The sequence below is a fragment of the Gopherus evgoodei genome, chromosome 4 (genome assembly GCF_007399415.2).
Source record: "Gopherus evgoodei ecotype Sinaloan lineage chromosome 4, rGopEvg1_v1.p, whole genome shotgun sequence".
Taxonomy (NCBI): Eukaryota; Metazoa; Chordata; order Testudines; family Testudinidae; genus Gopherus; species Gopherus evgoodei.
The window spans coordinates 108350773-108376564 of NC_044325.1; the positions used below are offsets into that span (position 1 = coordinate 108350773).

The 25792-nt window shown below is 39.1% G+C and overlaps 1 protein-coding gene across 1 annotated transcript in view; it reads right to left on the reverse strand.

Annotated features, from left to right (window-relative positions):
- USH1C (USH1 protein network component harmonin) overlaps window positions 1-25792 on the reverse strand; it is a 106478-nt gene that overhangs the window by 27190 nt on the left and 53496 nt on the right. Inside the window, exons 14-15 of the mRNA XM_030560498.1 lie at window positions 16492-16616; window positions 12791-12867 (exon numbers count right to left, since the gene is read on the reverse strand). Of these exons, the coding sequence (XP_030416358.1) occupies window positions 12791-12867; window positions 16492-16616 (202 nt within the window). The remainder of the gene's footprint in view (window positions 1-12790; window positions 12868-16491; window positions 16617-25792) is intronic.

Consider the following 25792-nt stretch of genomic DNA (forward strand, 5'->3'; position numbering starts at 1 on the left):
TCCCTGGAGTAGCGTAGTGTTTACCCACACAAAATCTATTGCTAACATTGATTAAATGTCAAGTATCAGAGGGGTAGCCGTGTTAGTCTGGATCTGTAAAAGCAGCAAAGAATCCTGTGGCACCTTATAGACTAACAGACGTTTTGGAGCATGAGCTTTCGTGGGTGAATACCCACTTCCTCAGATGCATGCATCTGAGGAAGTGGGTATTCACCCACGAAAGCTCATGCTCCAAAACGTCTGTTAGTCTATAAGGTGCCACAGGATTCTTTGCTGCTTTTATTGATTAAATGATCTCAGAAGAATCTGAGGGTTCATAGAGATCAACTCTCTGAAGTTACTCTGGATCAGAATAATACCTCCAGCAGTCTCACTTATTTCCAGAAACCTGGCTCTACAGAGTGGCCTAGTGGAAGAAACTTGGATCTGGCCAGTCTGGAATCAAAATCAATATGAGCTGTTTTCAGGCAAATGGGTGTTCTGAAAAATAGCTCTCTATCACACTCACTTAGAAATATGAGTAGATGTATGAACCATCACTATTTTGAAGGGACCAAAGTGAATTTCTTTTTCCTTTATTAATCCTTTCTATGATAAACTAGTGGTGTTTTCACATTTGAAGACATCAAGGGGATATGAAGAGATACTGGTCTGATACTGGGAACCACAAGTTGCTTATCACTGATAGACCTTTCCCAAATATAGGAATCTTGGAATATCTCTGGTGCTAGCTTACAGACTCTTAAAATGACTTTAAAATATTCGCTATGCAAGTCCCTTTCACATCTTCAAAAATGTCCATTTTTTACAGCTTACCAGGAAATGAGTCTGAAGTTTTAGATTAGTTATCATGGGATAACTACTACCTGAGGACTTTTAAACTTAAATGAACTTTCCCATTATCCATTTCAGGCTTAAGTGTTGCCTGAGCCTTGTGTTGGCCCTCTGCACAGAAGTGAATCATCCCTTGTGAGAAAATGAACACTACAGCGGTACTGAACTTTGTGAAACAGTCTAATCTAGTGGTGGGCAACCTGCCCATCAGGGTCATCCTCTGGCAGGCCACCAGACGAATGGCGAACCACAGCCACTGGGAGCTACGGGCGGCTGTGCAAATGTAAACAAACTGTCTGGCGGCCCGCCAGTGGATTAGCCTGATGGACTGCGTGCGGCCCGCAGACCACAGGTTGCCCACCACTGGTCTAATCTAATAGCCATAGTATAGAGAAACTATTTTCCAATCAAATAAGTTCCTGATATGCATTAAACTATGATCACTGTTAAACTCAATTTCCTATGTTTACAAAATACTATAGTTTCATATGTGGTTTCTTTCTTTAAAGGCACACCTTTCTGAAGCATCTTTTTGTAGTTTGTTCTTATTCTACACACAGGCGACAAATCTAGCCCTGGCCAGTGCAGCATTGGGAAGTGGAGATGTAGACTGGCATATTCCCTGTCAGACAAGTGGGACTGACGAAAGGTGGAATGGCCATCTCAGGAAGGAGGTAAAAATTACTGCTTCTCTAAAAAAGGAGCCATGTGTATCTGAACATCCGCCAGCTGGCACGTGCTGCTGTGGGTGGCATATGCATTAACCCACCTAGTGGACAAGATACACCCATAACCCTCAGAGCATGCTTCCTGCAGATATATTATAAGGGCTAATGCATCAGCTTGGTCTTCTCCCATCTCACTCCTGTGCATAAAAGAGGGATCCTGTCCTGCTGTCCCACAGGAAGATGAAAAGGTTCTCCATTGTCTTTTTCCTTTCTACACATTCTCCACACCAGTGGTATACAGTGCATGGCTAAGCCCATAACAACCTTTAAGAAATGGATTCTAAAGACTTTTCCCTATATGCCAGTCTATCAAACTGGACACATACTTTTTCAAGTGTTATTTGCTAGATGCAGTGTATATGTTTGTATTGTATCATGGAACATAAAGGGGGAATCAACAGACCCATGTTATGGTAGCAGTTTGTGAAGTCTGTGAATTTATTATAGGAAGAAATTTAAAAATAGCTTCTACTAACATAATACTTGCATTCTACTGGAAATTGGGAGTTACACCCTTTCTTAGCATACATATCTCTTCTAATATGACCCAATGTCTACATACACTTTCAGTAAAACAATTGAAGACTGCTTATATTGAGCTATATTTTTCAGCTGTGACGCTATCCTAAACTGCATTTAAAGTACATAGGATTGTAACTATGTTGTATGTCTCCCTGACAGAAACACAAATACACAGTACACAGAAAAAATATTGTACATGCAACATGCATGCTTCAAGCTTATATTTCTGAGACTGTTGAAATGTGAAGACTCGTTGAGAAAGTCTTTTATACTCTTAGAGCTTAGCACTGCTAATTGGTACATGAAGGGCAATATTACCCGGTATATTGTAAATGCAATGACTGCCTTACACACCAGAATCCAAAGATATGATGGCCATTTTTCAAGGGGGGAAATCATATCCTGCACCCATCTGAAATCATCCCCTTTTAAAATTCCTTGACACTAGCATTACATCGAAAGTTCATAAAAACCCTATATTAATTATTAAAAGTTTATGACATACCAGTGGATTTCTTGATGCAGATGATATTTTGCCAACATGAGAAGTGTTTCGTAAACCCTAAACAATAATAGCTTCATTACTACATATCTACTAATCATACTTATGACGCTCAAAATCAATTCATGCCACATCTATGAATTGTTCATAGCCAATAATATTTGACAGGTAATTTCACTCCTTCAGCACTGGCAAGCACCTGGCAGAACTTGCAATTAAATGGCCATAGTGAAGAAAATGATTGATGCTGAAAAGATTTAGAAACCTATTTGTATAACATTAGGAAAGGATATTTATGAGACCAGAATAATAAATCTTTGTTTACTTCAACTTTGGCTGGTCTAACATCAGGGTCTCATATTTAAAATCAGATAGATTTATTCAGTTGATTGAGAGTAACTGAGTCAGTTAATATTTTCAGAGGATGAGATACAAGGAAGGAAACCAGTTACTTCTTTGGGAACATCAAATGTTTGTGTTTTGCCCAAATAATATAAACTAAGCTATTTAAGAAGGAAACAGGCACACCAGGCCAGATTCTGAACTCAGCTGGACCAAACCCACGGTCCATGTGTTCCACTGTCATGTCTCTGATAGTGTCTAGTATCAGACATGTAAGAGGAAGGTGTAAAAAAACCCACAATAGGCACAGTGGATAATCTATTTGTCTTTAGTAATTGAGCTATACAGCTAGGCCAGATTCTGATGTGAAACCCCACCAAAGACAAAACAATGGGTTTATATGCATATAATAGAGTAAGATTGGCCCAATATTAATATTTTATTGATTAAGAGCTAAAATCTCCTCTCAGACCTACCCTTGATTGAGTTTGGTGGCAGCTGGCGGGTGCTTAGAACTTTTGAAGATTAGGTCACTTATTTAGCTGCCTAATGTGGATTAGAAACCACCCAGGGCCTTCACCCCCAGAATATTTATTGGGTTACGACAGGCCATAAACATTTATAAATGGCTCCTGAGCACAAAAAGGTTGAAAACCACGTTTAGAAAACCCATCTTCCATAAAAAGATGCAGCAGTTGTTCTAATTCCAGAGAAGCTAAAGTGTTCTTGAAATGTGATTATAAACTATGTTTATGGAGTCCCTTCAATAATCAGACTGTTTATAATGAAACAAAGATTTATAATTCACTCTTATAAAACTATCCTTTCGATACAAATAATCTGAACATTTTCATAGAGAACTAAGAAGTCATTTCAATCCTTTGCCCATTTGTCCTTCCCCTGTTCAGCTGCAATACCCACAACACAGTCATTATTATTCCAAATGATCTTGCAGAAAACCGCAGCACACAATGCAGCAAATCCATGCAGAAAAACTACCACAGAGTCCCAGCTGAACTGTTTGAAACTACTGTAAAATATCTGCAGAAAGATCTTTTATTACAAAGATTCAAGTATGTGCCTGATGTTATAGTTCTTAGTAAAGAAAAATACTTGTAAGATGAAGTCACAGAAATATTTTCCCCTGAATAATAGTATTTAATATATGAATTTTTTGAAATATTCAGTATAGATCCTCTTTTTGAATAAACCTAGTGAGTTTGTAATAAGGGACAATCAGAGTATTTCCCCAGAAAACTAACTACTAAAATGACAAACCCCTCAGATTTGTAGTAAGAATGTTCAGTCTTGTTCCCATCAAAGGATTACTATTGGTGCTCACTTAAAAGTTCAAATGTTTCTGAGCATGCGACTTCAACCTAACGTTCTCTGTCCACTACTTTCCCTGAGTAAAACAATTCAACAATAAAACAATATTTAAACTATATTAGCTGAATACTAATATTCTACTTTATAGATACTTTATATCTCATTCAACTACAAAATAATTTACTTTTTGTTTTTCTGTGCAGATATAGATAAATAGGTCACATGATTTCTTTGTATTTAAAATATGATGGGTTATAGGTAATAATGGTCAAGCACAAAAGATGCTATTAACTAATGCATTCTGTTAAAGATATTTGCATGCAGAAGATCTGGAACATTATGCAGAGCAAACACACAAATATTCTCCACCTGCTATTTGGACACATCACTAATAAGAATGATGTATATATACAATGAGAGGAGAATATAATGAAATTATACCTTTGGACTTGATAAGTAGGTCTTTTCATTATTTTGAGAGATAATGGGTCCAAACATAGATCTTCCTCTGTAATTTTTTGCTTCCCAGCCATTCAAGGACTCTGTTGGGCCAGAAGAATGGTAACTGTGGTTTCCCATTCTTTCTTCTAAGAGGGTGGGTGGTAGACAGAGAGATCCAGTGGGTTGACTGGGTAAGGAGGCAGGGGGAGGAGGTGGGGGAGAATGCATCCCAGTGGATGATGATAAAGTCATCCGTGAAGCTGCAGAAGGTGAAGTGGCTGGACCTCTTGAAGATGGGACATTTGATGAAGAAAGTGGATGAGCTGCTGATGTTGTAGAAGTTGTATGAGGTGTTGGAGGGAGAGGTGCTATGCGTTTTGTAGGCTTGTCAACTTCATCCAGGTTAATATCATCAAGATCTGTGGTGTGAAGCTGCAGACCACCTACAAACCTCCGCATTGATGTAGCAGAAGGAGAAGCAGAAGTATGTCCACTTGTCAGCTAGTGTAATAACAACAGAGATCTGCCTTAAGTGTACACTTGCCTATCATGGACCAGAAGAAACTAAAGGCAAATAGCAGGACACCACAAACTATAATTAATGCAGTACCGTAAGGTCTTGGGTTCTTATTAAAAATACCTGTACACAACTTTTTCCTGAAGCCTTTTTGTGTACAAAGAGCTCCAGTTTAAAAAAAAAATAGTTAACAGAAATACTGTACATAATTGCTGTGCTGGGGAAATAAAAAGAGCAGACACAAAAAGCAAAACAAATAGGAAAAAATACTCATTGCAAAAGTGGCTGATGTAAGCAGAGAGCACTTTACAAGCAGCTCCTGAAATTCTAAAGAGTCATTTAAAAGGATTTCCAGACCAGATGAAAAAAAAAGCCATGAAATCTGGAGTAAAGGTTGTAAATACATATCAATAAGGGGAAAATCCTTAATCAGCACTGAAGTTTAAAGAGAAAAAATAGAGTGCTAGGGAATTCACGGTTAAAATACCCCAACCAACCTAATACCACCCTAGAGTCCTGAGTGTCTGATAAGCAGTTCTGGAAGTATATCCACCTGGGTTGTGTATGTGATAGTGATGATGTCCTGGTGGGTGCAAGCTATATGCATGATGGTGAAGCACATATGTGGGAGGAGGGGAAGTGCTTGATTTAGTCTCAGTGAGTTTGGTGTTGTCCAGGCAAATTTCTGCAGAGCTTAGACAATGCAGAGTAGCCCATGCAGAGCTTGAGTCCTTACTGGGCTTATGAACTCCACAGGAATCAATACAGGAACTAGATGTTCTGAAGAAGTGAGTACATTAATCTGGATTTGGGGGAGTGGAGAAGGGGGTTCTATACGAATGAGGTCTAAATGTTTCCGGTAGTCATTTGTCATGGATCATATTAAAATATTTGTGAAAGTTCACTTAATCAGTATTCTCTTATCCACTATTTTGTCCACTCCCTGGAGGAATGATTAAAGAGGCATAAGTTACCCCTAGAGAAAGCAAAGATATTTATCCTATTTGACTTTACTTCTTCAGCTGGATTACTGCTCTGTCCATAATGATAGTCTCAGCTAAGTACCATAGAGTGGCTCCACCATCTAAGAGGCTACTTTTCAACCCTTGGGAACTGCTGCTTGTTTTAAAGATATATTACAATTAATAACAAATAATAATATATAATGGCTGTTAATACCTCAGACAGGTTAATCTCTCAGAACCAACCTGTTCTCTTGATTTATACTGGTTTAATCTCCTCAAATAGTTTAACGGAAATAAAGTAATTAGTGGCAGCGTAAATACAGTAGTGTGCTAGTAAATAGTTCCGAGCAGCAAAGCTCTGAAAATATATCAAGGAGTTTGGCCCCCTTCATTTCCACCACCAAAGAGGACTGCAATCCACCAGATTGCAGCTAGTGAGTGCAGAAGGTGTGGGGAATGTCTGCAGAAAACCTCTCTCTCTCTCTCCTCAAGAGTCTCTTCTATTGGAGAGCCACCTGGCTTTGGGCACTGGGCCAGGAGGAACAGAGGACCAGCTGCTCTCTGCTGACTATAGAACTATCCAAGTGGGAGATCACCATGGGTCCCCTCTGCAGCTGCTATTGTTCATTCCCAAGGGAAGTCATCCTGAAGCAGCTGTGCTGGGAGGGGAGCCAGAGCAGCAGGATGGTGGGAAAACATCTCTGTGGATATGGATTTATAAGGCCATAAACCTTTCTCTATATGCCCGCTCTTCTCAAACTCCTCCCATTTAAGGGGAAGATTTGAACGAAGTTTATTAAGTGACTCTTGTAGAGTTCCCTCAGCTTCTGTCTCTTTCCCTTACACATTTTCAAGTGAAGGTATGATTTGGCCCTTTGTTATCCCTCTCTCTCCATGGTACTAGGATGCATTCAAGATCCTGACTATCAGAGCATTCTTGCCTGGAAAGCTTCATTATTACAGGTAGTAAAGTCCTCATAGCCTCGAGTTTGAATATGGCTAGCAAAAGCCATCCTAGCCAATCTAGCAGGGTCAGCTAACAGGATACAGAACTGTCAAGTGGTCATGCTGCTTTTCAGTGGATGTCATGTGGTCACATTTACCAATAGCAATGCATTTCCCAAAGAAGGTAGAGCCCTGAAAAACGTGCAGATGTCAAATGCTAAATACTGTCTATGTCAATCTTAAAGGCTGAAAAGGGAAAGAATGGGAGAGGTTCTTCTCACTGCAAAACCTCCCTGCCTGTCTAGGAAACATACAAAAGTCATTTAGCTATCACAGCGGAGGGATAAGCAAGAGCTTTCTTTTACCTCAGGAGAATCATTCTCCACAGAGGAGATTTGTTCTAATCGTGTCTGACAAAGTCTTTCCACCCAGTGCTGAACCTTTTCTGATTCCTCCAGATCTTCTCGCTCTGTTTCAGATACCTTAGTCATATCACCGTGGCATAAAAAAGGGTAATGGGTTTACACCACACACAAAATTAGAAGATACAACATGTATTTGACTTTAAAACACTTTCTGTAAAAACAATCATGCTCTTGTGAGTCATTTTCTATTTCACTGCCTTCCATTAGGCCTGTCCTTGAAAACCCCTAAATATCTCATTGTGAGAGTACTGTAGTCTTTAAACCAGTAGGACTACCCATCTGAGGAAGAAGTGCTCTTGTGAATAAGAAAGCTTAGGATACGGTTTCTTATCCGTTAGCAACAGAATAGTGTATTTTGTTATCCTGTGTTTTTTAAGTATCTGACACATTGGAACAAACTCTCCACGGAAACCAACAGCATTATGCTAGCAGATAATTTGGCCCACTGTCTCTTTGACATGCAAAGATTTAATAAACTTTCTGCAAAAAACCCCAAAACCCACACCATATTCTACTTTCCTCCCATTTCCTTTTATTGCAGTTTGCTATAATTTCTCCTCCCCATTTTTAAGTGCATGCCTTGTTTGAAAAGAACTCAGCCTTCCCTTTAATTTTACATCCAACATAGTACTATGCTTTACCACCTCAATTTAAACATTTTCTTCATTTCCTCAGGTCATATTGTTTCTGATTTTTAGTAGTTCGGTTTTTTTTTGTTTGTCTTGCACTGACTTCTTGCTTTTCATTTTTACAGATATTCATATTTTTATTACCAAAAAAAGCAAGCTAATAAAAGGAAAAAGGTGGGCACTGATCTCAACATAAGCTTAGTATTCTTCACTTGTTGCCGGGTATACCGAATAAGATCCAGAATTTGTTATTTTAAATAACCCACATCTGCAGAAAAGCAAAGGGCCCACGTCACAAGGTACTTGAGGTACTATAAGGTACCTTTTAAGTCAGTGAGATTACACACGTTTTGAGTTAGACACATGCTCAAATATCTTGCTGAACTGGGTCCCAGACACCCATGAGAGTCAAAGAGTTTTGCCTGCAGAGGAAAAGCAGGATAAAATAGAAGGAAATAATCAAACTATAAAGAAATATAGTCCAACACTTATCACAACATACCTCTTGTACAAGCCGGTTGATTTTCAGCTGTTTTTCTTTTTCCAACATCCCTTCTTTTTCTTTGGCAAGTTTTTGCTCAAACTCCAGTTCCTTTTTACACTTTTTCTGTTCACACAGACTGTCGCTCTTCAACTTCTTTCTCTCTTTCCCTTTCTGGGAGGTTTTATTTATTACACAAAATAGTAGTGTGTATACTTTACAATGGCTTAGAACACTGCAAAACTTTGAGCTCAATTGAGCCTTTAGATATATAAAAACCTGTCTTGGAAAATTAGCCACATTCTGTTTGTGTGCATAAACTGTTTTTAAAACAATTCTAAAACCCAGTCCCCATCATATTGGGTGAAATGCCTTCTTATTCAGAAGGCAAACAGAAAGCCTATGCATCACTTAAGGATCATACAATGTTGGTACTATTACATACTTTTTTCCTCTTCTATAACATTTCAGAATGTGAGTATGCTGGGGTTGTAAGTGAGAGTTAAGATATTCATAAATAGTTCCATAATGTCGTCATTTCTCACCCTTCTGCTTGTCATTAATTTCATGATGGCTTTCACATAAGTGCTCATGTATTTAAATGTAGGAGTGAACCTTTCCCTTTTAGCCTATAAAAAGCGTTTATTGCATCATACATCCAAAGCACCGCATAACATGCATTAGGAAAGACAGAGCAAGCAATTGCAAAGAAAAGGCTTAGATCAGTGCAGTGTACTAAGGAGGCAGTGTCTCTGAATTTTAGGGATGGCAAATGGACATTCATGGGAGCTACAGGATTAAATGTTCTCACATGCACTGGCCACTTAAAGATGAGCTAACATGCAACCATAAGACTTACATGTATGATAATTATTTTTTTTTGGCTTTAAAATAGTGCAACTAAAGGCCCCTGAAACTTCTGGAGAGACTTTGAAGTCTGTGCTCTAGCTGTCAGGGAAAGAAAACCTGCTCTTTTGATTACAGTGACCATCTGCTGGGTTCCCTGAGGCCAAGTAGTAGTGCAAGAGGATAGCCTGCATACTCCAGTTTTGCACAGTGAAGAGGAGCTGGCTGGTTCCTTAAAGACTGCCACTGCAGTGAGAGGCAGTGCTCCAGGCTTGGTTGTTAGAGGAGACATAGCACAGTGAGGAAGCATGAGCTGTTCTTTTCAGCCAATAGCTCTTCACTATAGCTTGGGGAACCCAGGGCACAGTGACAATCATGCTACAATTATTCTCTGCATAACAGGATTAATTTATCAGCCCTGCGATACTGGAGTGAAATGTAGCAGCTCACACCCCTAATCTAGGCAATAACCATTTGGAAGATTAAAAAAAAAATAGACAGGCGTTCTTCTTGCTGGTAAAAAAGACCTGTCCTGATATGTGAATGATTAGAACTTGGCATTACTGTGATCAGTGAGGTTGTATTTTATTGGCTTCACAATTAATTTGGCTATTGTTGCACAGATTAACCTTAACAGGTAAAATGACTATGTTGTGAAAATGATTTAGTGGCATCAAACACCTAATTTCTAATCCCCATGTTTTAGCCATGATGTTTAGTTTGTATTACAAATGTTTTCATGTTTTGTTTAGAGCTAGTTACTGTTCATACCATTCATTGGGACATTACTTTATTCTTTACAAAAAATGGTAAATATAGCATGGGGGTTCATGTGATAGATGGTAACATTTTGTAACTGTAGATGAAGACTCACACTGAGTTCTCTGTATGATTCTGGTGCTGTAGAATACCAATGTGTTCCCATTAATCTTAGCTGAACAAACTACCATAGCTCAAATCAAACTCTTCAGAGCCTGAGTCATCCTTTCCATAGATCATTTTTAATGGATTCATAATTCACTGTTTGCAATTTGCTCTGTACTAAAAATATCTTTAATAGGAAGTGAATTTCTTTTATAAAAATTGGTTTGTTGTTTTTGTGTGGGCTGAAACATTTTAAAAACAAACAAAATAAAAATAGTTTAGATTAAAAATACATGTTTTCAAGTTGTTAGTCTATTGTGTGCGTAGATTTGAATAGTGGGTAGTTTCGCCCTTTAATATTTTTCCAAGTGCTTTGAGAACTTCTAAACATATAGAGATGCAAAGCATATAATTATACAGAATAACTTGGGCAGTAAAACCAGTTTGCACTTTTACAGCAAACCTTATGTTTTTCTGCCACATAACCTACTGTACTGATGTTGGCTAGAATACGAGATGGTGGTCAGCACTGACATGTTAACGTTAAACAACAGCACAAAGTGGTATCTGAGATGTTGCAGATATTTCCTATCCTACGCATACAGAAATAATTGTGGTTCATAGTAAAAGATGATCTTTTAAATGGTTACTATGGTAGGTATAGCTGATGAGTCCAGGCTGTGATCTTGATTTCCTTGCACACCCAAAACTATAAATGAATTGATGTAGGAGCAATGCAGGATCTGGCTCTGGCTCTATGATGGCTTCACCATTAAGTCCCTGATTGATTTTGGTCATTAACCTGGTAGACATCAGTAATATACTGTTCATAATAGTGTCAAAAGATACTGAAAAATAAAAGAAGAATGTACCAAGAGGAACAGAATATTATTTGAAACACTACTGCATGCTTTAGAGATGATACTTAAAATATATTACCCTGTTTACCAAATTTTAAAAGTATGTATTGATTGTTTTCTTCCATTATGAGTCAAATTCATTTCTCTTAAAGATCTATTCACCACGTAAGCTCCCACTTACTGGTAAATTTCCAAAGGCACAAATGGGAGCGAGGCACTCAATTCCCATTTATTATTTGCCTCTGAAAATCTCCCTTTTAAGCACTATTTCAAAGGCTTATGGGGAGCATACGATTTGCAGAGGGGAGCACCCCATTAGTCCAGTCTTCCAATGTTTTGAGCACCTCCTGAAACGTATGGCTAGCTATCAATTCCCATTGCAATCAGTGGGAGTTGAGAGCACTCAGTACTTCAAAGATCAGCCCCTCCAGCTGCACTCCAAAGAAACTTGCTTGTACATGCACGTTAAATGAGAAAGCATTTGAATATAGTGAATCCATATAAAGTAAGATAGTCGGTCACATACTGCCACATTTAGAAATAAATGTACACTGTGGTACAATTTATTTAAAAAAATACAGAGGAGAGAAAGAAGTAATTTCAATTGCAAAACCCACAGCAAATTTTCACTTATATCTCTACACACTTTGTACCTTGCGAATTGTGGGAAATTTTCCTTCATATCGATAAAACCATCCAAAAGCTATTAAAAAAAGCAAAGGAAAAATATTTGCTGGAGAAAAGTCCTGAACTGGTTTAGATCAAGCTGGACCCATATGTAACTGGTTAAAAGCTATCTGAAGGCAAAATAATGATGGTATTAAATGTCTTCAATGTTGCATTGTATTAAATTATGGTATTAAATGACAGTTCCTTTATCAAATTTGATCAAAAAGCAGCATCTGTACATTTACTAACATGTTTACCTTACTGATACACTTTTTATGTGAAACAAAACAGATGGAACAGCCAGCCTCTATACAAAACCTGACAGTCATTCTCATTGTTATTAGATACACATTGTCATGCCTATTGCTTTATATTCATTGTAATAATTTGTTAGCAATAACAAACTGAATGAAATCAAATAAATGATTCAAAAACATCCAAGCTTGTGCACAACATTTAGGGAAACAACAAAACCTTTCATTCCCTATATGAAGTATTTTTGTTTAGGAAAAAAAAAAAGATTTTCTTAAAGCCAAGTTCATGAAGTTTAAAACCATACTGTTGGGTAATGCATAGGACATATAGTAACTCTATTTTTATACATAAATCTGCTGATGATACAAAGCTTAATTAATAGCATCCACTTTTTAAAAATTTACTGACAGAGTCTGTTTCATTTAGGTGTCTCTAGAGCACAATAGCAGCAATACATATTCTGAGCTCTGTAATTTTGTTAGCATTTACCATCTAATGGACTGTGGGTCCTGCCCTAGCAACTGAAAGCAGCAAGAATAGAAAGTGTTCAGTCTAGTGTCAAGACTGACTGTCAGGAGGAAACGAAATGTAGGAAGACTCTGAATCAGGATAGGAAGCCAAGGCTGAAGAGCAAACCTGTTTGTTCTGCTTCGTGATCACTCCATCCATGTCATCTGCTGCAAGTTGGTCATGTGCAACTCCCTTTAAATCTACTAAAGAAACAAAGGCGGGAGGAAATGAGGAGACACAAGTGATAGGGTAACTGAGGTTTCCACAAGGTAAAAAGGGAACCTCACTGAGATCTGTAATATCATGAAAAAGCCCAGGTATAATCAATTCCTGGTTTACCCTGAAGAAAATAAGGTCTTCATACAGCACCATGGCCTGGAATGCACTGTAGCTAGGTTGGGTGAGGAACCTAGTGGCTACTCTTAAGTTCGACCATCAACAGTTATCTTGGGTCTAACTTCAGAGAGAAACGCCACCTCTTTCCCTTATACTATAGTAGCCCCTATATTGTGGCCCCACTGCAGGAGGCACAGCACAAACACAGTAAGAACAAATCTCTGCCCTAAAGAGCTTCCAATTTAAATAGACAAGAGAAATGAACAGTGGGAGAAAGGAAATATCATCACTTGCATTTTATGACTTGAAAACTGAGGAACAGAAAGATTAAGCAACTTGCACAAGTTGGAATACTGTGGCAGAATCAGCAATTGAACCTAGATCTCCTGAGCTCCAGTCTAGTGTCTTACCAGTACTACTTTCCTACTTCCTGTTGTGCATAATAGTGCTTCAAAGCATCTGGGTTTTTTTAGTTTAACCAGTTCCTGATTTAGTCTTTTATCTAGAAGTTAAGCTTCAAAGCATCTCAATTGCCTTTGAAAAGCTCAGTCCAGCAGGAAAGCTTACAGTTAATGGGCACTTCTATGAAAAGTTAGAGTGCACAAACAGCAGCTTCTTACTGAACAGATCCACTCCCTGTGATAAATCCTACTGAGGCAAAATGCCCTCTGCCTTCAAGGGAATTTTGTCTTAGTAAGGACTACAACATTTGCACAAATTATTTTCTGGGGAGGGAAAAGGAGGAATGAGGAATAAGAGAGGGAGAAAGGATGGAATGGGAGCAGAAAAGGTGGGGGGGGGGAAGGATACCACAGCGTGAATGGATTAGACAACTGAAAAGTGAAGAACACGTGTGTCCAAGCCTTATGGAATCCACAGTAGGAGATGTGAGTGTTTGTCTCCTTCTAGTGTCTGGTCCACATAAGATATGAATGTATTTGCTTTATGTGCCAGACAAAGGTCTTAGGCCTCAAAATCAGTACACACTTATGAGCATGCATAAATTTAACCATGTAAGTGGTCCCACTGAGAACTAAGTAGATCTGCTCACATGCTTAACGTTAAGCAGATTCTTAAGTGCTTTGCTTTATCAGGGCCTTAGCATTGAAGAGCCTAAGTTCAATCCTTATTTTTCAATCTCATTTTTCATACCACTTGCAAAATCATCAGAATGCCAACAGCAAACAGTAAGCAGATCAGTCAAAACCCTGACTTCCAAAAGTCATTCTTCATAAGAAGAATGAAAATTTAAGTCATTCTTTCTATAAAACTCAGACCAGGTTTCAGTAAAGTATAAAAACTGAAGGGAATAATTTGTTTAAAACAGATATTTTCTACAACTGTTGGAGAAATTCACCCATCCTTGAATATATCTGTATTTCACAAAGTTGAAAATTTCAGATGGATCTGTATTTGATTTGTCAAGCAGAGTAGGAATATTGTAGGTTTTTTAAAAAGATCAGCTTGCTCAGAGGTTTATTGCTACAGTTAAAAGGTGTTGGATCTTTACAGTGTGATTTACAAGATTGTACTGGAGACTGGGGCATTTTTCAGAGTTTTGTTATAATTTCTAAAGAAATAAATATTTGCTAGAGCCTGTGCTGAATATTTGCACTAGTGTGTCACAGTATCCACCAGATCCCTTGATTTATTTAGGGGACAAATGCTTAAACACAGGACATGATGAGTGTGTCCCCAAGAATGATCATGCATTAGACACAAAAGACCTATATTTGCACATGCAAAACAGTAATAACAATAAATAATAGTACCAATACCTAGCTCTTATATAGTGATCATCTCAAAACACTTTACACAAGGAGAGCAATATCATTATCTCCATTTTAAAGAAAGGGAAACTAGGCATAGAGGTGCAATGAATTGCTCAAGGTCACCCCAGCTGGCCAGTGGCAGAGCTGGGAATAGACTCCCAGTCCAGTGTTCTACCCATTAGCCCACATTGCCTCTCCATAGTAATCATTGTTAGTCCATTTGCATGCACAAATACCCATCAGCATGCTGAACAAAGCTCTATAACTAATTCAGTGCTCTATGTACAATAAGTAGGCAATATGCCCTTTCCCAGGACTCTGCAAATGGTGCTCTGCTGGGCTGAGAACCATGTCGGAGTCAGCAGACGGGGGTCAGGGGGCAAGCAGCCTCACAGTGGGCCTGGATGGGGACAAGGTGTTCATTTATTATCTTCCTACCAGGCATCACCTGAAGATGCTGGAAGATGGTTAACCGCTCTCTCCTCAAAGATAAGTAGCAGGAAGGAGTTTACAGGACACCAGGGAGCCATCCCCACATCCTCCAAAGACTTAAAAAGGAAGGACTCTGGGGTCCTAGCTGGGGGGAAGGGTTGGCAGTGGTTTGCACAAACTGGATACTTCATGTGGACTTGGACCTCGGTGATCCACATGTTTCAATTGGTAAAGCTCAGATGAGCTGAAAGCTGCACGTTGCCCTCAGCTCTAGTGGTAGCTCCAGTCCTTCTTCGCCAAAAGCAGGAAGTTCTATATAGATTTCTCCTTTTTAAAAAAAGCGAACACCCTCCCCTTTCTCCCAGTAATAAAGCCAGAGCACCAAGCCACTGTGTCTCCAGCTGTAAGTACAGCATTACATCTCCACATCCTATTCCTCCATCTCTCAAGATCTCTCCCAAGTCAAAGATGTCAAATAGGGAAATGAAACCAAGTCACCCACAGTATTTTTCTGATTATCTACTGGATACAGAAAGCTCAACACTCATTTAAAGTAAGAGATCAGAAAAACTTTGAAATGTGACCCAAGTAGCAAAATGCCAATAACTCCTGTAATCCATTATGCACTGACATTTTATGCCAAGAGATTTAAATAAGACTATGAATGCAACATATTTCCACCTCAGTCATTCACACATATATATACATATACGGTACATAAAAATTTTGTGTAGATTTTCAAATGGGAGCTGAGTTTTTTTTAGGCACCTAAATGAAGTGGCTAGACTTTCAAAAGTGTTCAGAGTGAGCACATAGCAACTCTGAATGAGAACAGCTCAAAGAAAATCTTGCTTTTAGTGTACATGAAATGTGACAGGTTGACATCTCTGGAGACTGAGGCTCCCTGAATAGAAACAGCCTGGACAACAGCAAAATACACCCCCCATGATGCACCTCAAACCTGACCTAGAGGGCTCATCATCATGGTAGGAAGTTCAGTCTCCATGTCAACACATTTCTTGGCTGAGACTGTGAACATGGCTGACAGTGAGTGTGGCAGTGAGTTTTGTGACAGATTTCTATTAAGTGGGAACTGGATGGATACAACTAAACTCATCTCTCATAGACCTTCAAACAGCCAACAGGTGTTAAGTTTTAGTTATGGCTGCCATAGGTTAGATTTGAACTGGTGAAAACACCTCATCTCCATGACCATTGTTTAGTCATAATATTGTTCCTCAAACACAACTGTTTCCCCCACTGACTAGGATGGAATCAGTCACTTACTTCTGTGTTTAGGAGTAGGGGCTGGATGTACATCTGCAGTTACAGTTTTTACAGGCTTAGGTGACTCTTTAGGCCTCCAATCTTCTTCCCATTCCTTTTTAAATTTCTCTTCTTCTGCTGTTATCCTAAATATATACAGAATAATATTATTTCTTGAAATTCTCATTTAAAAATATAACTTTGTAAACTACAAATTATTTTTCTTTATTTGAAATACAAACCATTTCCTTCCAACTCAGCTAAAAACCCAAATTTTAAACATATAGAAATGGCTGCTATTTCACTTCTGGTCCAACTAATATATTCAACTGAACAGAAAACACACTGAAATAATAAACAAACACTAGTTTGTTTTCTAATGATAATATATACTTTTTTCAAATATCAGAGTGGTAGCCATGTTAGTCTGGACTCTTTGCTGCTTTTACAGATCCTGTGGCACCTTATAGACTAACAGACATATTGGAGCATAAGCTTTCGTGGGTGAATACCCACTCCATTGGATGCACATAGTGGAAATTTCCAGAGGCAGGTATAAATATGCAAGCAAGAATCAGGCTAGAGATAATGAGGTTAGTTCAATCAGGGAGGATGAGGCCCTCTTCTAGCAGATCAGATATTAGGAATAGCAATATACAAAAACCTGTAGGAGAACACGTCAATCTCCCTGGACACACAATAGCAGATTTAAAGGTAGCCATCCTGCAGTAAAAAAACTTCAGGACCAGACTTCAAAGAGAAACTGCTGAGCTTCAGTTCATCTGAAAATTTGACACCATCAGCTCAGGATTAAACAAAGACTGTGAATGGCTAGCCAACTACAAAACCAGTTTCTCCTCCCTTGGTGTTCACACATCAACTGCTAGAAGAGGGCCTCATCCTCCCTGATAGAACTAACCTCGTTATCTCTAGCCTGATTCTTGCTTCATAATCATACCTGCCTCTGGAAATTTCCACTACATGCATCCAACGAAGTGGGTATTCACCCATGAAAGCATATGCTTTTTTGTGTTTCAATATTAATGAGATACGGAGGCAATGCATGCAAAATGCAAGTCACTGCCTTTATACACACATGACAGACCCACATATAAACTGGTTGAATTGCACACCGGGGTAAGGCTTGGAGAAGCTTATTCTGAGCACCTTATAGAATCAATGATTTTTAAGACCAGAAGGGATTATGATTATCATCTACACTGCCTGCCTGAATAAACCAGAACAGGGAACCTACCTCACCGAATAATTTCTACACTGAGGCCATATCTTCTGTCTGAGCTATAGCATATCTTTTGGAAAGACAACCTGTTGTGACTTAAAGGCTTCAAGTGATAGAGATTCCATTACATACCTAGGTAAGTTATTCCAATATTTACCTGTCCCCACTGTTAAAAATGTGTGTCTTATTTCTACACGATTTATTTCCATTTAAATTATTGTTTCTTGGCATAGCTAGAGCACACAAAAGAGTAGCTATACCCTGACAGGAGCTGGCTCAAGAAATAACTATAGCTGAGACAACTAAACAGTGACACCACTGTATAATTAAATTCATCATGTCTGGAGAAGGACTTCTAACAAAAACGAACACTGTGACACTCTAGAAAGGGAGAGTTCAGAAAAATGAAGAAACTAGTTACAAAGAATCCATGTATGACACCCTGGCATCACAAAATTCACCATTGTCATGTAATTAGGATATGTTTTGTACAAAGAATGCCTTGTGAGGTATCATTCTAAAAGTCTTGATCTGCTAGACATTAACATCTTGTTGGATTGTATATGCTTTCGTTGTATGTGAAGTTATGAAGCTTGGCTACATACGTGTTACTGAAACATGTTGTGAGGTTGAAAACACCCACAAGCAGCCTTTCAGGTACAACAGTAAAAAGGCCAAACAATGTTAATGGCTTATTGGGGAAATGCACACAAGCACAAGGATTACCTCAGGAACTGTGTACAACAGAAACCTCTCAGAGATAGCACTACACAATGGGAATTGTTTGACCCAGATCACAGCAAAAGAGCTTTCCAACAAGTGGGAAGAAGATATAAAAGGGAGAAATTACATCTTGATGGGACCTCACTCTCCGTACAACACCACACCTGAAAACACCTGAGGAATAAAGACTGAACAGGAGGGAATGGATGGTCCCAGGCTAAAGGAATTTTTAGCCTGTGTATGAAAACCCGGGCAACCCAAGCTACAGAGCCAAGGCAGCTTGTGCCTTAAGAATCCGCCAGCCTGTTTATCACTCAGAGTGAGAATTTGCTAATTCATATCCTACCTATCTAGTATGTTAAGCTCAGTTTGCCGTTTTGTTTATTTACTAGGTTATCTGCTTTGATCTGTTTGCTATTACTTATAATCTATCCTTTTGCAGTTAATAAACTTATTTTATGTTTTAATCCAAACCAGTGTGCATTTGACTAAGGTGTCTGGGAGAAATCTCAGCTTGGTTACCACAAGCGTGCATGGTCATCTTCACATTGAGGGAGAGGTGGACTGGGTGCTAAACCTATATACTGGCCAGATTTGACCAGGGCAGGACAGTAGTGCTCTGGAGTCCAAGGCTGGTGGTTAGAGAGCCCACATGTAACTGCAGCTGGGTATATCCCTACCTGTGTGAATGCTGGTGAAAGTGCAAGCTTGGGGGGCTCTGCAACTTGTCGCAGCAGCACAGTGTGAGAGGGAGCCCAGGCTGGTGGGTCAGAGGGCTCAGTGGTACCCTAATTCCAGGTGGCACCCTGCGGGAACCTGTCACACCAGGATCAGAAATAAGGAGGTAGGGGAAATATTGGCACAAATGGGACTTAGGATCTCATGTCTTACTAACCTTCAGTGGGAGTTGGGTGCCTAACTTTTTAATGCCCTTTGCAAAAACCCTGCTTAAAATCCTTAGACTCCACCCACCCCTGGTGGAGATTACTTACAGCACACAACAACAGAAGTCCAAGCTGGTGTACACATAACCATCCCCCCACTCTTCCTACAAAAAACCTAAAGAATAAAAGGAAACAGGAACGCAATATGGTTAAATGTCAAGGTTTGAGTAGTTATTCATGGCAAGCCAATATTCTTCTGAAAATGGAACTCCAGCTCAACACAAAAGTGCGTGAGCTATGGCAATAAAATGGTGATTGGAGAGCTAAATGGAGATTTACATCAGGTGTATGGGGGAGGCTGCCTACTGACGTGAACTAGGTCAGGACCAGCCACGTATTCGGTGTCTAGAGGCAAAAACAGCTAGACTGATGATGGTGAATTTAACACAGGATAGCCCCTACTATTGCCGATATTGGCATTACATGACAAATAAACAATGTTTGACTGAAACTGCAGAGTCTGTACAATATATCTGACATATCCTTCCTCAGAAGCCACATCCTCCATGGCAATTACAAGAAATGAATCATAAGGATTCCACTTTCCTTATATTTCTGAAAACAATTTTTGCTCCACCAAGCTGTCCAGAGCTTTAGCTGAGTAACCCTCTAATCCTCTTGATTTTACTCCTTCCATCCTCCCACCTACTACTGTTTAATCAGCTCTGTTGTTTTGGGTCACATCTGCAAACAGATTGTAAAACCACTGAGATGGAGATTATGTTTTAGCTGTACGGCAACATGCCAAGCACAGTCTTGGGCATTTTGCTAATAAATAAAAATAGATAGTAAAATAAAATGTTTGAACAAAGAATAACTGTATATAACATTTCCTCCCATTTCTCATAACTTGTTAAATATTGCTGCAATCACAAGTGACACATAATCCAATAACATAATGCAGCATTTTTGCTGTTGCTGAATTTTGTACCATAGAGCACACCTCTCAGTGATGAAAAGATATATTTTCAACTGTGTCATGTCATAGTGTAATTCACTGGTTTATGGTAGCAAAGTCCTTCAGTGTCACAGATCCACACGATAACCCTAATTTATGGACTTTGCATATGAATCTCATATAGCCACTGCTGTTGTTGCTATTTGCATTACATGACAAATAAACAATGTTTGGAGTTAGTTAAAAGACTAAAAGAAAAAAAAAGATTTAAAAAAGACCCACACATATGCAGAGGACTCTACTCAATATACATCAGAGGAGGTAAGTCTAGTAATTAAATTATTTGGTAGCAACAGAGTCAAGACCAATAACTTAGAGGTTGCCCTGCATGTTCTGGCTAATGTAACTGCTAGTAGAGTAGACTTTAATATAAAACAATATGCCAATAGGTCCAGAAGGGTGATTCATAAAGTAGTACTACTAACATATGACACAGAGCCAACAGTTTCCTTGGAAGATCCATCTTCCTAGTTCCTGTAAAGAAATTGCAACCTACAGGACATAACTCATTCTGTACAGTTACGGAGTTTTGTTAAATAGAGTTTGCTCCACCAGGAAAGGCTACAGGCTACAGAGATGCTAAGGCAAAGACTTGTATTCACGTTCAGAACACAAGGATTGATAAGAGATTTTCAAAGTACCACCTCACTGAAGTGAGAGTATTGGTGGCACTGCTTGCTGAAGCCTTTGAAACTCTTCATTGAAACCAACCACATGGCCTGAAATAGTTATTGTGGGTAACATGCTCTAAAGAACCCAGGTGACTCGGGAGCATAAGTTCAGAGTCTGAGCTTCAGTGTGAGTTGAAACTTCAGAGCGCTGTCTAGACAGCTATTTTGTGCAAGCTCTGATAGCTCCAGTCTGTTGACCTGGGCTGGGAGGCTCTCTCCAAAATTCTGCGTAGACATACCATAAGTCACTTAGGTGCTTTTGAAAATGTTACCTGTCATGTGTATGAACACTAATGATAGCAGAGCTTGTAAGCTGCAAACTCCACTTGCTGATGTTGCATTCGTGAAGTGCTGAAATAAAGCTATTGAGGTTACTTAAAGAACTTCAGGTATGGCGATACATCAGCTTCACAGTAATTTAGGCAGCAGAACCTGATAACTGGTTATGAAGTTCAGATGAAGTCTGCAGGTACCAAAGGCATTCATCACAACAGTGAGGCAGACAAGCTGGCTTTGGAAAAGGACTTCTTTGTTTGCTTGCGTACTATCCTTTGCTGTTATTGAAGCAATTTTTTCAATACAGTATGAGAATAGGAAAACATTGTAAATTGAAGACATCCCTGTGCTGACACAGACTCCAATGTGGGGATGGCTGGTATATGTATGTGCATTTTTGTACCCCAGTCTTGGGGTTGCCAGAAACTCCTCTGGTCCCTGATGGCCGTCGTGGCAACTGGGGAAATATACGCCGTTCTGCATCCAACATGCCATCACTGATTCAGAGCGCTCTGTTCATGCCCTGTCTGTTGTGCAGGATTTCAGCTTCTAATATAGATAGATCAAAAGCAGTCAAATGAAATGATGCAGGTGGAAAGTTGTTTAATGTGACAGGAGAGGCATGTCTGAATATTTCAGAGTAAATTACAGTTACAGAAAGCTGCATCAGAACAATCATAGAATATGAAATCTCCAACACTAATTTTCCAATTTCATACTATAATATAATTTGTCAAAATTGTTCAGAAGAGAAAGTGATAACATACATTAAAACAGTGAACCACATCGTGATTGGTTGTTTTTTCCCCCTCCAGTTCTAAATGTACAGCAATATTTAAATTACATTGATAGTTGCATCCAACTTGCTTTTTAGTACCGTTGATGGATGGACTGCCAGAAAGCCTTCATAGATTTTAAGGCCATAAGGGACCATTATGATCATCTAGTCTAACCTCTTGCATAACACAAACCACAGGACTTCCTTGAATTAATTCCTGGTTCAAGTCCAATAGCTGTGGTTATTAGTAGATCAAATCTTTTAGAAAAGCCTCCACTCTTGATTTACAAATTTCCAGTGATGAAGGATGCATCACAGTCCTTGGTATGTTGCTCCAATGATTAATTACATCCACTATTATAAATTTGCATCTTATTGCTAGTTTGAATGTGTCTAGATTCAAATTCCAGTCACTTAATCTAGTTATTTTTGTCTGCTAGAACAATGAGAGCTCTATCATCAAATTTTTGTTTGCCATGTAGTTACTTTAGACTGATCAGAATCACCCCTTACCATTTTGATAATCTAAACAGGTTGAGCGCGAGTTTCTCATTATAAGGCATATTTTCTCTTCCTTTAATCATTTTCATGGCTCTTCTCTGAATCCTCTCCAATTTTTCAGTATCCTTCTTGAAGTGCAGACACCAGAACAAGACACGGTATACCACTAACAGTTGTACCAGTGACAAATACATAGGTAATTTCCCTACTCCTACTGAAAGCCCCCCATGTTTACATCCAAGGATTGCATTAGTCCTTTTAGCCACAGCGTTGCGCTGCAAGCTCATGTTCATCTCATTATCCCAAGGACCCCAAGTCTTTTTCAGTCACTGCTTTTCAGAACAGAGTTTCCCATGCTGTATGGCTGGCCTATGTTCTTTGTTCCTAGATGTACAACCTTACCTTTGGTTGTATTGATTCTCATATATTTTGATTGTGCTCAGTTTACCAAGTGTTCCAGATCACTCTGTGACCTGTTCTCTTATTATTTACTACTCTCCCAATCTTCGTGTCATCTACAAACTTTACTAGCAATGACTTCATGTTTTCTTCCAGATCACTGATACAAAATGTTAAATAGCATAGGGCCAAGAACTGACCCCAGTAGGGCCTTGCTAGAAACATACCTGCTCGATGATTCCCTATTAACAATTAGATTTTCAGACCTCTCAGTGAGTCAGTTTTTAATGGATCCAATATGTTCCGTGTTGATTTTATATCATTGTAGTTTCCTAATCAAAATTTCATGTGGTATCAAGTCAAATTCTTTACAGAAGTCTAACTATATTCCATTAAATTTAATGTGGATAAATGTAAAGTAATGAACACTGGAAAAAATAACCCCAACAACACATACAATATGATGGGCGCTAATTTAGCTACAACTAATCAGGAAAGAGATCTTGGAGTAATCGTGGACAGTTCTCTGAAGATGTCTAGGCAGTGTGCAGAGGCAGTCAAAAAATCAAACAGGATGTTAGAAATCAGTAAAAAGGGGATAGAGAATAAGATGGAGAATATCTTATTGCCTTTATATGAATCCATGGTACACCCACATCTTGAATACTGCATACAGATGTGGTCTCTTTATCTCAAAAAAGATATACTGGCATTAGAAAAGGACCAGAGAAGGGCAAATAAAATGATTAGGGGTTTGGAATAGGTCCCATATGAGGAGAGATTAAAGATGCTAGGACTTTTCAGCTTGGGAATGAGGAGACTAAGGGCAGATATGATAGAGATATATAAAATCATGAGTGGTGTAGAGAAAGTGAATAGAGAAAAGTTATTTATTTATTCCCATAATACAAAATCTAGAGGCCACCAAATGAAATCAATGGGCAGCAGGTTTAAAACAAATAAAAGGAAGTTCTTCTTCACATAGTGCACAGTCAGCTTGTGGAACTCCTTGCCTGAGGAGGTTGTGAAGGCTAGGACTATAGCAGGGTTTAAAAGAGAACTAGATAAATTCACGGTGGTGAAGTCCATTAATGGCTATTAGCCAGGATGGGTAAGGAATGGTGTCTTTAGCCTCTGTTTGTCAGAGGGTGGAGATGGATGGCAGGAGAGGGATCACTTAATCATTATCTGTTAGGTTCACTCCCTCCGGGGCACCTGGCATTGGCCACTGTCGGAAGACAGGATACTGGGCTGGATGGACCTTTGGTCTGACCCAGTATGGCCATTCTTATGTTCTTAACACTGTCACCTTTACCAGCCAAATTTGTAATCTCTTCAAAAAGTAAGAGTTAATTTAACAAGATATTTTTCACAAATCAGTGTTGGCATTAGTTATATTACCTTCCTTTAATTGTTTATGAATCAAGTCCTGTATCAGCCACTCTATTGTTTTGCTTTGGATGGAAGTCAAATTGACAGGCTTATAGTTACTCAGCTCAGCCTATTTATCTTTTTATTATATAATGGCACAATTAGATTTCTTCGAGACCTCTGGAACTTCCCCACTGCTTCAAGATTTATTAAAAGTCAACAGTCCAGTCCAGAGAGTCCCTTGACCAGCTTTTTTAAAAGTCTTGGATACAAGTTATCCAGACATATTTTAGTAGCTGCTGTTTAACATCCTTCTTAGTCACTTTAAAAATGGAAACTATTTTGTCCTCCATTGACACCTCCTATGATATGAATATATCATCACCTTGCTTTTTTCAATGTACAAACCAGAAATGTATTGAACATTTGTGCCTTTTTTGCATTATTATTGACAATTCTGACATTTACATCTAGTAATATGTTAACACCATAGTTAGGATTTCTTTTGTTCTTGTTATCATAAAGAGTTTTCCTTATTGTCTTAACTCTGCTGGCCATGGATTTTTCTTTGAGTTCTTTTGATTTCCTTACGAATTTTCTACAGTTTCTAGCTTCTGACTTATATATATTATCATCTTTCCCTTTCTCCCCCATCCATGTGTTATACATTATCTTTTTATTTTTATTGCTTCTTTCAACCTCCCCTCTAAGCCACGCTGCTTTTCTAACCCGGGTAACCTTAACTCTCAGTTGTGGCTTTTGGGGCATCTAATAAAATGTTCTAAAACAGTTCCGAATGATTGTCGGTGTCACTAAACATAACCCTACGTAACTCAGGAGGGTGGAAGGCCACAAGAGTATGGAGCCTTCCTGGTTTTAGGCCTCAGCAGACAAGAGTCCCTCCATGTTTGAACTTTAATCAACCTAAAAGGCCAGGTGTAACAGCCGTTATCAGTTGCAACAGTTCTAACTGGTCTAAAGCAGAAATAATGAGGCCTGTGCACCTTTAGCAGAAGGACAAGATAACTTGCAGAAGGAAAACTTACTAACGAGCTGCCGGGGCCAAGATTACTTAATGCACCTGTGCTTACGTAATTGCTACAGGGGGAGGAAGGAGGAGGAGGGATGGGAAACGGGGGATTGCTAGTCAGTGAGAAAAGTTCTCATGGATATAAAGGAACAGACTGCTTGTTTTAGGTGTGCTTGATCTGAGTCAATCTCCCTGCACCGCTTTGAGATCTCAAATAAACTTGGTTTGCTTCTCCACCCTGGTGTGTTTATTGGCGCGGCACACCAGGCGACGGACCTCCCCGCTGTTGCTTGGCCTCAGGCAGTTATCTGCCGGCAACAGTTCTTGGCGCCCAACGTGGGGCATTGAGGCTAAAATTAGCCTTGCCTGGATCCCTTCTGGTGGTCGACGGATTGCGGCGACGACCGACGCCCAGCGCGCACCGGTGACTT